This window comes from Orcinus orca, chromosome 19 (genome assembly GCF_937001465.1).
Source record: "Orcinus orca chromosome 19, mOrcOrc1.1, whole genome shotgun sequence".
Lineage (NCBI taxonomy): Eukaryota > Metazoa > Chordata > Mammalia > Artiodactyla > Delphinidae > Orcinus > Orcinus orca.
The window spans coordinates 39307030-39321963 of NC_064577.1; the positions used below are offsets into that span (position 1 = coordinate 39307030).

At 35.9% G+C, this 14934-nt stretch overlaps 1 protein-coding gene across 9 annotated transcripts in view; it reads left to right on the forward strand.

Annotated features, from left to right (window-relative positions):
* GPATCH8 (G-patch domain containing 8) overlaps window positions 1-14934 on the forward strand; it is a 99042-nt gene that overhangs the window by 43926 nt on the left and 40182 nt on the right. For 6 of the 9 annotated variants that reach the window (XM_033416948.2, XM_004285976.3, XM_033416946.2 and 3 more), the window contains 2 exons: window positions 10820-10887; window positions 11520-11606. In XM_033416948.2, the coding sequence (XP_033272839.1) occupies window positions 10820-10887; window positions 11520-11606 (155 nt within the window). Of the gene's footprint in view, window positions 1-7500; window positions 7518-8727; window positions 8773-10819; window positions 10888-11519; window positions 11607-14934 lie in introns of those variants that run through there. The other 3 variants (XM_033416950.2, XM_033416951.2, XM_033416952.2) reach the window with 2 other exon arrangements.

The following is a 14934-nucleotide window of genomic DNA, read 5'->3' on the forward strand; positions in this document are numbered from 1 at the left end:
GTCTCCTGGAGAAATGTGATGGTGGTGAGAAATAAAGTACTGCAGAATTAAAATATACAATAGTTATTCTGGCTGAAAAAATTGGAGATAGCTTTGAATGTGATATTTTTTCTTAGAGCACTTGAAGTGGTCATATATGTTTATGATAAATATAAATTTGTATAAATTCGCTAGAAACTTGAGACTAGGTTGAGTGGTAAGAACCTTGGCCACATTTTTAAGGATGGTTGGTAACTGATCTCCAGGGGAAAAGAAAATACTGTAATTTCTGTCTCATAATTTCCTCGTTTATTTTTTCTTATACTTTATATTTCTCTCCTGTGGCATTTTATATATTCTACCTTGTATAATTTGTGTTTATGTGTCTCTTAACTCTCATTAGACTATAAACTCCTAAATGATAATAATTGCTAGGCATTTATGTGTTCTTTGTTGCTTTTCATGTTTTTTATTCTGCACACAGTTATTGAATCCTTAGAATGTGCAGATCTGTAGTAAGTCTTAAAGAGTTGAAGAATGAATAAGATAGAGCCTCTGCCCTCCAGAAGCTCATGTCTAATATAGACACGAATGTAACAAATAAATGTAATGCAATGCAGTATAATATCATAATTGTGAAGTTAAAGGTACAGTGGGGGCTTAATAGAGAATTGAACAACCTAACTTAGAATTTCAACTTATTTCTTGAATGATTTAACAAGTAAAAAATCTCATATTGTGCGAATAAGGAAGCAAACAGCTATATCAATATTTGCCCAACTATACTTGTTAGTTGATACATGGAATCTCCACATTCTTCCATAAGAAACACTGGTATTTAAAAGTAGGACCAAATGTAAACATGATAAGAACACAAAATTAAAAGTATGTTTTGTGAGAAATATATTTTAATAAAGAAAAAAGCTAAAAATTGTTTATTAAAAATGGCTACCAAAGTTTGAAGTAATGGGATTGTACATTTAGAAAAGGGAACAAAATAATATTATCTTTCATTTATAAATGTGGTTTATTAGTTTTAAATTCAGTCTTTTCTATCTCTCTGAGTCTTTCCAAACCTGTGAAGTAGATAGCTACCAATTGAGAGTTACAGAGAAAATCTAGTGGGAGCTCAGAAGGAAGGAACAAAGGACAGTCTCAGGAGTAGGAATTGCAAACTGTGGTGCCTGTTGGGGCCAGGTGGTAACATACGCAATTGAAGCCCACTGAGTGTGAGACAGTAGGAAGTAGTGTGAGTTGTGCCATGTCTAGAGAGGAATAACTGCCACTCAGCTAGCTCATGCTCATTGTTACCATGTAAGAATATAGTCTCAGGTATTGCCAGACGTGAATTTTTTAAAAAAGAAACCAGAAATCCAGATATTTTGGTGACATTTACTAATTGATAAACGTTGGCTCAAAGTTTAAAATAATCTGAGATAAACAAAACATGTTCAAGGCCCATATTTGATCCACAGGTTACCACTTTATGACCTCATTTGAAATTTGACCTGGGTTTAAATTCAAGCTCTGCAACTAGTAAGTGGTGTGACCTTGTTATAACCTCAATATACCCAAATTTTTAAAAGATTTGGGAGTTGTTTAGGGAAATTAAACATGATGGTATATAAGTTTTATACCTGTATCCTATCTCATTTTCCTCTCTAATACATGGAGCGGAGATAATGCCACTTAATAGATTGAGAAACATAAGTGTTTATCCATGGTCAAACTGCTGAGGATAGTAGCTGTGTTTGTAAGTCTTCTGACCTCTACACCAGTACTTTTTCCATTAGACTTATGATTCTCAAGCTTTAGTGTGTAGCAGAATCACCTTGGGTGCTTGTTAAAAATGTAGATTCCTAGGACTTCCCTGGTGGCGCAGAGGTTAAGAATCCGCCTGCCAATGCAGGGGACATGGGTTCGATCCCTGGTCCCGGAAGATCCCACATGCCGTGGAGCAGCGAAGCCCGTGCGCCGTAACTACTGAACCTGCACTCTAGAGCCCGCAAGCCACAACTACTGAGCCTGCGTGCCCTAGAGTCTGCATTCCACAGCTACTGAGCCCATGTGCTGCAACTACTGAAGCCTGTGCGCCTAGAGCCCATGCTCTGCAACAAGAGAAGCCATCGCAAATGAGAAGCCCACGCACTGCAATGAGGAATAGCACCCGCTTGCTGCAACTAGAGAAAGCCCGCGTGCAGCAACGAAGACCCAACGCAGCACCCCCTGCCAAAAAATATATATATATATATATATTTTTTTTTGGTAAATGTGGATTCCCAACCAGCACAACTCAGCAGGTCTGGGGTGGGGTTCAGGAAGTAACATTTTAAACAAGCTCCCTAAATAATTTGCTTTGGACCATATGAATAAAATAAGCTTCTAAGAATGTTACCTTGACTGTAGTAAGTAGGGTAGACAGTTGGTTCTTTTGCTCACACAAAATATATTAATTTTTAGTCCGAATTAGTATAATGCTATTTATTTTTCTTATAGTCTTAGCCTGATTTGCACTGTTTCCTACATTATTACTTATGGACTTCTTGCCCTAGGTTAATTTGCATGATCAAAATGAAATTGGTTTGTGTGGAAACTGGTTTCTTACTTTGGCAAGAAAGTGGAGTGTCCAAGAAACTTAAAATTAGAAATACAGAGTATAGAGTGACAGTGATTTCATTGTAATTAGAGTAGTCCAATCAGGTGGAAATAGTTGAAAATATAAACTTTCACTAGTTAAACCAATATTTGATAAGTAGGAACTAAGAGGAGACAAAAATGACCTCAAAGTTGTATGGAATCATAGACTTCAGAACTGGAAAAGAAAATTTCTGTGGATGACCTAGAATCTCTGGGCTTTTTAGCAGAGACTTCAGAGGAAATAAGGAGGATTTTTGAGTAATTTCAATCTACTTGACTTTCTGAATTTACTCCTACATTCCACGTGGACTTCATCTGTTACAAATTTGACATACTGTGGATTAATAACTTGCTGTTCAGTACACTTACATAGGTGCTATTGTCTTCCTCCAGGTGACAGTAATAGTAAAATAGTAAGCATTTTAATTTATTCTGTTTTGCTTAGGCTTAATTAATTTCCTTAGACGATTTGTACTATATGTTTAATTTGGAGAAGGTCTTGCTAAAGTATGCTTCATTCTTTTGGCTTGGATTTAACATTTGTATAACCTTGCTTTTCAAACTCAGTAGTCACTCTTTTGTTAATGGAATGATAACATGGGAAGGATTTGAGGGTAATACTTTGGTAATAATTTTCTCCATCTGTAAATAGGTTGTTTCATTATCACCAAATTGTAGGTAGAACATTAAAATTTATCACAGCTTCTTAGAGTGTCTCTAATTTTAAGGTACTTATTGCCAGTTTTGGAAATGAAAGAACAAACTGATTTTTAAATTTTCTGAGGCCTTAAGAAGATGACAGTGTTAAGAGTTCAGCAGCATCCTATATAGTGATTTATAGTGAAACGTTACAAAGCATCTTCTGTTTGTTGTTTCTTTTGATCTACATGCCAGTCCTGAAAGTGAGGATAATATCTCCATTTTGCAGGAGAGGCTGCTGAGACTCATGTGCTGATTGTCAAAAGTCACACAAGTGTTTAGAAATTCTCTTATTGGAGAACTGAGTTTTTGTAGCCAGCGTTTTTAGGGACTACCTAGAAAAATATAGAAAGAAAATAAAAGATGAGTTGAGGAGGGGGTTGATGTGTAGAGTAAAGGAAGAACAATCTAAATGAAGCTGGAAGGTCTTTTGGGGTTATAGAGTGATCCTGGAATATTAAGAAATTCTCAGTGTAGTTAATGGAAGTACTTAACCAATAGTAAGAGGATACAACTCTAAGAAGGCATTGGATTGTTGGATTATTACAATACCATAGGACTGGCTACTATCTACATAACTCCCCCAAATATTTTCTACTCTTCAAACTTAAGAATTGAAGTGAACCTTAGAGACCATTAAGTCTGTCTGACTCCTTAAACATTTGGTGCCTGCTTCTTCTTGTCTGCTAATGAGTGATGATAGGTAAAAGAAATTGAACAAGGTTGTAATGAATAGTAATGCAAAACTCAACTATTTCTTTATATTAGCGTATATATTTTTTGAGATATGGAGACCTGTATAATATAGCATATATCTTCTGTTTAATAAAATAACTCCTTGATTACAAGACAGTTAAATCATCAGTATCTTGTGGCATCAAGCAGAAAGCACTGTGATGACTAAATATTTATTTATACCTGAACAAGGTGAGACCCACTATGAACATGTTCATTCTCTTGAGTCAACAAATGCTTTTTAATTTGTTATATCAAATTATGTCCCAGATACTGTATCAGTTATTCAGGATATAAACATAAGTAAAACTCAGGGCACAAAAGTGTTCCCCATTTTTTAAAAACTAAGGACCTAAAATTGTTTTGCCTTCTCCCCCTATGCCTCATATTTTAGATTATTTTACCCTGAAATTTATTTACTAAATTGATTTTCTCCTTTAAAAAATAAATTTATTTTTATCTTACCAAATGGTTAGCATGAAGCAGGCAGTGTTCAGTGAGTTGATGTGATTTAAGCTAAATTTGGAGTGAAAGTATGATCTCCTTTAGGTGACTTTTTTTTTTTTTTTTTTTAATTTATGGTACCTCAGGCATTCCCTTTATTACCTCTCCTGAGGGCTTGAGTATCTCATGTCACCCCGAATGAGATATCTTTTCCAGGCTTAACATTCTGATTCTAACACTTTATTTTAATTTATAATTTATTTTGCCCCTTTTCTGTCCCTGTTTATTAATATATTAGATTATATGATTAAAATTGAACTATTTTATCCTAGAAGGCAGCTCTGATACTTTGGGAAGATGGAAGGATCTTTTGGTCACAGTTAAACTTCTGTGCTTTTAGAAAAACACCTGTGTTTGAAAATCAAAATAACCTGGTTGTTGTATAGATCATTAAACAGGCTGTGACAAGAATATAGTTATTTTTTGTAGTGCTAGAAAATTTGGATTCTCTTTTGAGTAGGAAGCCTTTAAAAAAAAAACAACCTTAGAAACTCTATAGGGAATGATTAATATGCTTGATGTTTCCTAAGGAAAAAATATCTAAATGATGCTGAAAGTAATCATTGTTCTTATGCTACTGAAGACTATTATTTTCAGGAGAAATATGCAAAAGTGAAGCTTTGATTTGGAAATAAATGTACCACTTTTTACCCAGGAAGTATTTCTGAAAGTAGTATCTAATCACTGTTTTAGTAAATGAAATTATATTTAAACACACTAACATAGCTTACTATAGAGTCTTATTTTGAATAGTTTTGCAAATCAGAGAATAGTCACCCTCCTAATTTTGTATTATTCTTGATTTTCACATATGTATTTGAGTTGCTTAAAGTATGAAATGGATTTAAAGATGTCAGGTGAGGTTCTTGGCTTTTATTAGTTTAGTGGCCTTTTGGAAGTAGATTTTGTGACTTTCTGATGGCTTTTTTAAAAAAATTTTTATTGAAGTATAGTTGCTTTACAATGTTGTGTTATTTTTGATGGCATTTATATTTACCTCTGCTTTATTGGGGTCAGTCTTTAAAAACAGTTTTAGACATCTTTAAAAGACAACATTAGACATTTAAAAACTTTTTGAACCATATGTGCATTGGCTCCACAAGTGTTCATCCCGCCGCCCCCCCCCATGCCCGAAGTTTATATTGGTAAGATTATTTTGCCTAATTATAGGTAATTCATGGGGTGTGGGACTTTGTTTCAATCACTGCCATATGCCCAAAGCCTTCCAAGAGTACTTGGTATATAGTAGCAACTCAGTAAGTGTTGTTGAGTGAATGTCAGTAAAGGAAAAGGCAGCTGAGGTAAATTGGGTGTTCTTACCTCTGTTGATATCCAACTAGTGTTTTAATCACTTCAGAAGCTTCTTCATTTCTAATTTATTTCTGTGGAGAAGTCACGTGTCTTCTGTTTCTGAAGTGTGCTGATTACCAGATTATGGTTGTCCTTTAATATTTTCTTCCCAGTTGTTCTATTCCTGGAGTTAGTTTGTTTAAATAGTGTTTGTGGGCCTTCCCTGGTGGTCCAGTGGTTAAGACTTCACCTTCCACTGCACAGGGTGCGAGTTCGATCCCTGGTGGGGGAGCTAAGATCCCACATGCCTCACGGCCAAAAAACATAAAACAGAAGCAATATTGTAACAAATTCAATAAAGACTTTAAAAATGGTCCACATCAAAAAAAAAATCTTAAAAAAAATTTAAAAATAGGGCTTCCCTGGTGGCAGTGGTTGAGAGTCTGCCTGCCAATGCAGGGGACACGGGTTTGAGCCCTGGTCTGGGAAGATCCCACATGCCACGGAGCAGCAGGGCCCATGAGCCACAACTACTGAGCCTGCGCATCTGGAGCCTATGCCCCGCAACAGGAGAGGCCGTGACGGTGAAAGGCCCGTGCACCGCGATGAAGAGTGGCCCCTGCTTGCCGCAACTAGAGAAAGCCCTCGCACAGAAACGAAGACCCAACACAGCCAAAAATAAATAAATAAATTTTAAAAATAAATAAAAAAATAGTGTTTGTAGGAAAAAAAAATTATTTCTTCACAGTCCAGTTCTTTGGGCCAGTTTTGTAGATTGGTATATCCTTAAGTGTTTCAAAATCAAAACTGATTAATGTGAGGGATTATTCTCAGAAACAGTGTGGCTATAAGCAATCAGTGGATTTTGGTATTTAGCTTTATTCTCTCTTCAGTTATGATAAGTCATAATACCATCACATTTTAGCAAGAGATGAATATGTGAACATTTTAGCATGTTTGTCATTGTAGAAGTAAGCCTACCTTCTAAAATATAGAATGTACAATACTGTTTGGTTAATGAAACATGATTTAAAGTTTTTCCCATCTCTTTAAAAAAATTTTTTAATTAATTAATTAATTGATTTTTGGGGGCTGTGTTGGGTCTTCATTGCTGTGTGCAGGCTTTCCCTAGTTGTTGAGAGCGGGGGCTACTCTTCGTTGCAGTGCATGGGCTTCTCATTGCGGTGGCTTCTCTTGTTGCAGAGCACAGGCTCTAGGCACGTGGGCTTCAGTAGTTTAGTTGTGGCTCGCAGGCTCTGGAGCCCGCAGGCTCAGTAGCTGTGGTGCACGGGCTTGGTTGCTCTGCGGCATGTGGGATCTTCCCGGACCAGGGCTTGAACCCGTCTCCCCTGCATTGGCAGGCGTATTAACCACTATGCCACCAGGGAAGCCCTTAAAAAAGTTTTTTAATTGAGGTACGAATGACATACAATATTATTTTAGTTTCAGGTGTACAACATAATGATTCGATATTTGTATATAGATTTACAGTTTTGATTTAGAAAATATGAATATCAATTTTTTTCCCCGATCACATGAATACATTGGTATTGAAACATTCTAGATGTGGTATGTTTTCTTTCCTTTTTCCTCCCTTGTCCAGTTGGCTAGATCACAGTCATGGTATCTATATATAGATCTTTGGCTGAAGAGGACAGTTTCTTTTAAGGAAAGTAAGTGTTATGGTTGAAGTTGCCTCCTTTGAAATGAAATAAACAACAAAATGTTCTTATTTTAATGGATTTTAAGAAATATTTGTCCCTGTTAAGAGAAACCAAGAAATAGGGAACCTGGATTTCATTCAATGTGTTTTAAAAAGAAGTTGAGTTTTCTAGAGAATATTATAATAGCAAATATTCTGTTGCTACCTACCCTTTGAAAAGTCATAACTATAGGTTGTTATTCAGATGTTCCACAGTGATGTGCTCTATGATAGGATTTATCATTGATCACAAATGAATAAATTAAGGGGATTTTTTTTCTTTTTTTAAATGCTGCAACCTCTTCCTGTATGTATTGTTCAGTGTCTTTTCCCAGTGAGATTTTTCCTCGGTCAGGAGCCTCTAATGAAAGAAATTACTATTTGGCCCAGGCAGTAATGTTGCCTTCAGATTGTTTTTAAAGCCAGACTGTTTGTTTTCTGTGAGTTACCTCTGAGTGGACTAATTGTAAATGTGACAGCCCTTTTGATGCCACTTTCTCTGGAGTTACTGGTGTTCTTCAAAGCTTGGCTTTGTTGTGTGCAGAAAGAGAGATGTTGGCGGACTTGGGAAAACTTCATTTAAAGGAAACAAAAGTTCTAAGGAAAGCTCCTTCAAGAGTTTTATTCGTTCATAACAGAACTCAAATGCACATAAGTTTTCCAAGCACTGAAGATCTAAGGTTATTTTCCAGACCTTTTACTTGTTATATATTTTCAATAAGGTCTTGATGAACCCCTCCACCCCCCATATCCTCTTAGAGTTCTTTTAGTGTAGCAAATGACTTGATGATTACTGTCCAGTTGATCTGTCTTTGCTGTTATTTCTTTAAGGAAAAAGTCCCACCTTGGGCCCTGAGTATTGATTTACCGGAATGAGTAGTTAAATGAGAGATCGGAAGCTAGAGCTAGTTTTTTCACTTTCTCTCACCTTCTCCCCTCCCCCTGCATTATTTTAGAGGAGGTTGCTCATGTTCTCAAGTAGCAGTACAAAAATCTCACACCCTGACCCAACCAGTATGAAAACAACCGCTGTAGCACAAAGTGTCCTTCCCGTGTCCCCAGCTGAAATTGGGGGAGGGACAAAGCCCAATTGTTACTTTACCCCATCCTGTCTGCCTGCTAGAAGGCCTGTTTCCTACCCTAATGGTTTCTGCCTAACAAATGGTGTTTCTTTTTTACAGCATTATGATCCTGGACTTGTTGTGGTGATGGTAAACTTAGCAGTGGTAATTTTTTATTTTCAGACTGAATTACTCCTTTTGTCATCAGTGCACCAATATGTTAGGCTTAATTTCTCTGTTGTAGCCTTCATCCTTCTGCTTGGTCTTTTTCATTTTCCTTTCCTTTCCTTATGCAACTTGTCTGATCCTTGTTCATTAAAGGGTAATGTTAAGAAGGGATATATCTGTTTGTGTTAGAACTGCCAAAAAAAAAAATCAGTTAAAACATTAAATTCTAATACTGTAAAAACTTGATTTCCCCACAATATAATGGGCACTAGCACTTGCTACTGCAATCTATAAATAAATTAAAACAAACTTTGACTGCCTTAGAAGGCAAAAGTACTAATGCAGAGTTTATAACAGGGGTTTACAGAGGTAATGAATTTATACCAAAATTTTCTTGATTCTTACAAAGCAAATTCTGATAAATCGAAAGATATCAAATCAAAAAAAAAAGGAAAATTACTTTGACATTTGTTTTCAATTCTTTCATTGGACCATTTCTTTTTACCAGTAAATCCCTGATTGAGACGTTATGAAAGTGATATTGCACCTAGGAAGTCATTTTTATAACCTGTCTTTAATTTGGTCCTTTTGCTAAAGATTGCAGTCACTGCTTATTTATTATACCATTGGGCATCAGGTAATAATGCATTTTTATTTTGTTTAACTGACAGTATTTGATAGTATCTAAAAGAAGGCTGTATTTTAGAACTTTGTTCTCTTTTCTGGCATGAGATGTTCTTTATTAAACATTTTTTTCACTGTTCCTAATTACCTTCTTATTGTTTACAAGCAATAATGGGATATTGGTGATAAGTAATTGAACTTCTGAATTTGTTTTTCATTACTTTTTGAAACACAAATTAATCCCACAAATACAGAGCAACTGGATACAAGTGGTTGCTGGTCACTTTGGAAACAGTTTCTTTTTTTTTTCCTCCTGGACTAATCCTAGTCATGATCATGGCTTTTATTGCTTTTTTTTTTTTTCCAAATTTGCTTTTGGTAATATCTCAGATTTAGACTGACAAAACTCAACTTTTAGCCCAAAGGTATAATATATATGTGTGTATAACAAAAAAACAAAAATAAAAAAACAGTTGTTTACACCAGCCTGAGTGAAGTGATGAGGGAAGTAAACATTGTGTTTTTTCACTAAAGGTATACAACGGATAAGGTAAGTCCTCTTTTCAGTGGGCTTACATCACAATAAACAGCGCAAGTTGTGATGTAAAACAGCTGTGGTAGTAAAGTGCTTGTCTGCCCCATTTTGCTTTGTTTGGCTGGTTATGAGTGGATTAAATATACATTTTTTAAAATCTCCAGCATAGATAAATTAGTTTAAAGTCAATTTTCTTCGCAACTAGTCCTTTTCACAGCTTACTGATTGCCACAGCCAGTGTTAAATCCACTCTGGAAAATGGGACCTCAGAGCACCAGTTTAAAAGTGAAACTACTTTTTGTTCCTAAGGGCAACTAACTGTTGCTTTCTATTTAATTTTTTTCACCACCTCATTTAATTGTAAAGCATCTTTTGAAAACAAAAAATATATTAAACACGCTGAGTTGCTGTTATTGAATTTTCCTGTATCATGTTTGAAACTGTGCTCTTCCGATTTAAACATGTCAGTTGAGATATTTATTACCAGTTTTAAAAGTGTGTGTGGGAAGATGTCAGTGGACAGTAAGAGTGAAGTGATTTTTGGTGGAAAGTTATTTGGAGGTCTTTTTAAAAAGGAATTTCTAATGTTTTTGATTTTAAACTTCCTGGTGCCATTGCTTAGAAGTGCTTTTGCATTACTTATTTAATTTTGCCATAGTAATCTGGAATCATCCCCAACTGGAAGGTCAACCAAGGTGGTTAGTTGGACTTGAGCTGGGAGAGGTAGGTTTGGTTGTAAGCTGTGAGAATGGCTTGTGTTTGGTTCACTGTAGCTTTCTGGTCTCTGCACTCCAAGGCAAGATCTCTAACCACCCAAACCCAATGTGTAAAGCGAACTGTTGACTTAGCTTTGCATCTAACCTTAATTATATGTTCCTGTTACAGGGAGAACAGATCCCATTCCAATCGTTGTCAAGTATGATGTCATGGGCATGGGTCGCATGGAAATGGAGGTAAGTTGATCTCATTGGTTCACTTGTTTTTGGGATATTTAAAATTGATACTAATTCCAAATTCAGATGTAGTTTTAATGTTTTTGAGGGGAAATTTTAAAATGTATTTTACATTCTCATTTAGTGCTGCCTTTGAGGCAGGTAGGTGGCAAATAATGCCCCTGTTATAAAGAAGTTGAGTGGTTTCCCGAGGGTTATGCCACAAGGCAAGGTCAGATTTAAACCCAGACCCGGGTGCTCATTTCCATAGGCAGTGTTGCTTAACTCTTAAAATAATTGCTGTGGTAGAAGCTTTGCCCCTGTAGAGCTATGTACAGCTGTCATCTGTGATATCTTCTTTTCATTGCCTGAAATATTTTTCTCCATTTACTCCTAATTCTTTGGCATTGAACATTGAAGTAAAGTCTGTTATCATCAACACATGTGCCTGTTGGGAACCACCAGCATGAAAAGATTAATGAACTATTTTGCATGCTATTTTCTCTGTGGGGTGACGATAAAGCAAGAGGTAGCTGAGCAAAAAGTTAGAAGTTTCTTATTTTCATACAGTACTGTAGTTGTGTAAATGATTTTTTTATGGCTAATTGGGGGTACTTTAGGAAATAAGACTAATTATATCTGTTTTTGTTAAGCTTGATTATGCCGAAGATGCTACCGAACGGCGCCGTGTCCTAGAAATAGAAAAAGAAGACACGGAAGAACTGAGACAGAAGTACAAGGTACTTAAATGAAGCCATTCTTGCATGTGGGATGTTCACACTGAGATATTCATTTTGGTGAAAAGAATCTGTTGACAGCAACATTTGTTTGACCTTTGCTGGTGATTAGTCTTAGACCTCGGGTTTCTGTTACTTTCTTATTTATTGCTTCTGTAAAAACTATAGAGATAATAATAACCACTTTGTATTATTATCTGTTGGGGAGAGTGCATTAGTGTTTGAAAATGCAGTGCCAGGTATACATTAGGTAGTAATAGCAGTAAAAATTGGTGAGTCCTTTGAGAGCTTGATACCTGTTAAAATGCAGTGCCAGGTATACATTAGGTAGTAATAGCAGTAAAAATTGGTGAGTCCTTTGAGAGCTTGATACCTGTTGATAAGCCTTTTCTTTTTTAATGGATGAGGTGTTTGACGAATGACAAACAATTGAGAACTTCAGTATCTTCCTTTTTAAGCAGGTAGTTATAGAAAACTGCAGCTTAAAACATGTTATAAGTTAGCTTTCAAAAAGACTGACAAGGGTACATGCCTTTCAAGATGTTTTAGTAAGCCCAGTCGCTACCATAAAATAGGTAAATTTGAAGATTAGAAAGAGAATTAGTGAAGATCATCATATAGAAGCTGATTTTGGTCATGATACTTAAGGTGAGAAGAGAGAAAAGGGATTCATTTTAAAAAATCTGTTCTACCGTAAAAAAATATATAAAGCAAAAACTGACAGAACTACAAGGAGCAATGTTATACCTACCACGGTTGTTGGAGATTTTAATATACCTCTCAGTAATTGATAAAAGTAGAGGAAAACAATCAGCAGGGATGTTTGGAAGACTGGAACATCTCATTTAACAAATTTCACCTAATGATTATATAGAACTATACACCCAATCACTTTGAAAGTGACAAATTTCAAATATATATGAAACATTTATTTAAAAAATTTTTTTACCATGTTCTGTGTCATAAAGTATCAACAGATTTCAAAGAACTGAAATCAAGTTATCAAGCCATAAAACAATTTTTTAAAAAGATTTTTAAAAATCTCTGTTTCAAAATTAAGAAGCACATTTTTACATGTAACCTGTCAGTAAAAGAAGAAATCACAATGGTAATTGGAAAATATTTTGGACTGAAAGATAAAAATGCTACATATCAAAACTTGTAAGATAAGCTAAAGCAATATGATATATGATAGCAAATACATGTCCTTTTTTTTTTAACATCTTTATTGTAGTATAATTGCTTTACAATGCTGTGTTAGTTTCTGCTGTATAACAAAGTGAGTCAGCTATACATATACATACATCCCCTTATCTCCTCCCTCTTCCGTCTCCCTCCCACCCTCCCTATCCCACGCCTCTAGGTGCACACAAAGCTGATTTCCCTGTGCTATGCAGCTGCTTCTCACTAGCTATCTATTTTACATTTGGTAGTGTATATATGTCCATGTCACTCTGTCACTTTGTCCCAGCTTACCCTTCCCCCTCCCCGTGTCCTCAAGTCCATTCTCTACATCTGCGTCTTTATTCCTGTCCTGCCCCTGGGTTCTTCAGAACCTTTTTTTTTTTTTTTTTTGGATTCCATATATATGTGTTAGCACACGGTATTTGTTTTTCTCTTTCTGACTTACTTCACTCTGTATGACAGACTCTAGGTCCATCCACCTCCCTACAAATAACTCAATTTCGTTTCTTTTTATGGCTGAGTAATAATATTCCATCATATATGTGCCACATCTTCTTTATCCATTCATCTGTCTATGGACACTTAGGTTGCTTCCATGACCTGGCTATTGTAAATAGAGCTGCAGTGAACATTGTGGTACATGGCTCTTTTTGAATTATGGTTTTCTCAGGGTATATGCCCAGTAGTGGGATTGCTGGGTTGTATAGTAGTTCCATTTTTAGTTTTCTGAGGAACCTCCATACTGTTCTTCATAGTGGCTGTATTAGTGTACATTCCCACCAACAGTGCAAGAGGGTTCCCTTTTCTCCACACCCTCTCTGGCGTTTATTGTTTGTAGATTTTTTTTTTTTTTTTCCGGTACGCGGGCCTCTCTCTCACTGTTGTGGCCTCTCCTGTTGCGGAGCACAGGCTCTGGACGCGCAGGCTCAGCAGCCATGGCTCACGGGCCCAGCCGCTCTGCAGCATGTGGGATCTTCCTGGACCGGGGCATGAACCCGTGTCCACTGCATCGGCGGGCGGCGGACTCTCAACCACTGCGCCACCAGGGAAGCCCTGTTTGTAGATTTTTTGACGATGGCCATTCTGGCTCTTCTGACGGAGTGAGGTGATACCTCATTGTAGTTTTGATTTGCATTTCTCTAATGATTAGTGATGTTCAGCGCCCTTTCATGTGTTTGTTGGCAATCTGTATATCTTCTTTGGAGAAATGTCTATTTAGGTATTGATAGCAAATACATGTCCTTAAATGCTTATCTTAGGAAAAAAAAGGCAGGAAATAAATGAAGTAAATGTTCCTCTTGGGAAGTTAGCAAAAGAATAGCAAAATAAACCCAAAGAATGTTAAAGAAAAGAAATAATGAAGATAAGATAAAGATAAGAACACAAAAGAATGAAACAGAAAACAAACATACAACAAATCCATAAGTTAGTTCTTTGACGTACTTGTGATATTAAGAAAGAAAAGAACATAGAAAACCAATGTCAATAATGAAAAAAAGAGGATATCATTGCAGATGCAGCAGGCACTAAAAGGTAAACATAGTATGGATAACTTTATGCTTTGAATGCAAAGATAGGTTTAAGTGGACAAATTCCTAAAGAATATAACTTGCTAAAATAGACTTGAAGAGAATAGAAAACCTTGGTAATCCTATAACATATATAAATTATATAAATTGAATCTGTGGTGAAAAATCTTTCCATACAGCCCAAATAATTTCATAGTGAGTTCTATCACAATTCTTAAAAGAAGTAACTTCAGTCTTGACCAACAATTTCTGATCTTCCAGAGAATTGAAAATGAAGAAAAACTCTCAGCTCATTTAATTAGAGACTAGATGGTAACTCCTGACAAGGACAGTATGATAAGAATAATTATATGACATTGATGTATAACACAGATGCAGATCTTAAAACACCATAACCAATTTAGGATATACCATGACCAGGTTATCCCACGAATGCAAGATTGATATAATGTTAAAATCAATTCATGTAGTCAACCATATTAGATGATTAAAGGAAAAAAATTATATGATCATCTCAATAGATGCAAAAAAACCAAGAGCATTATATAAAATTCAACATTCATTCATGATGAAAAGTCTTGTCCAACTTGACAAAGAAAGGACCTTTTTTAACCAGG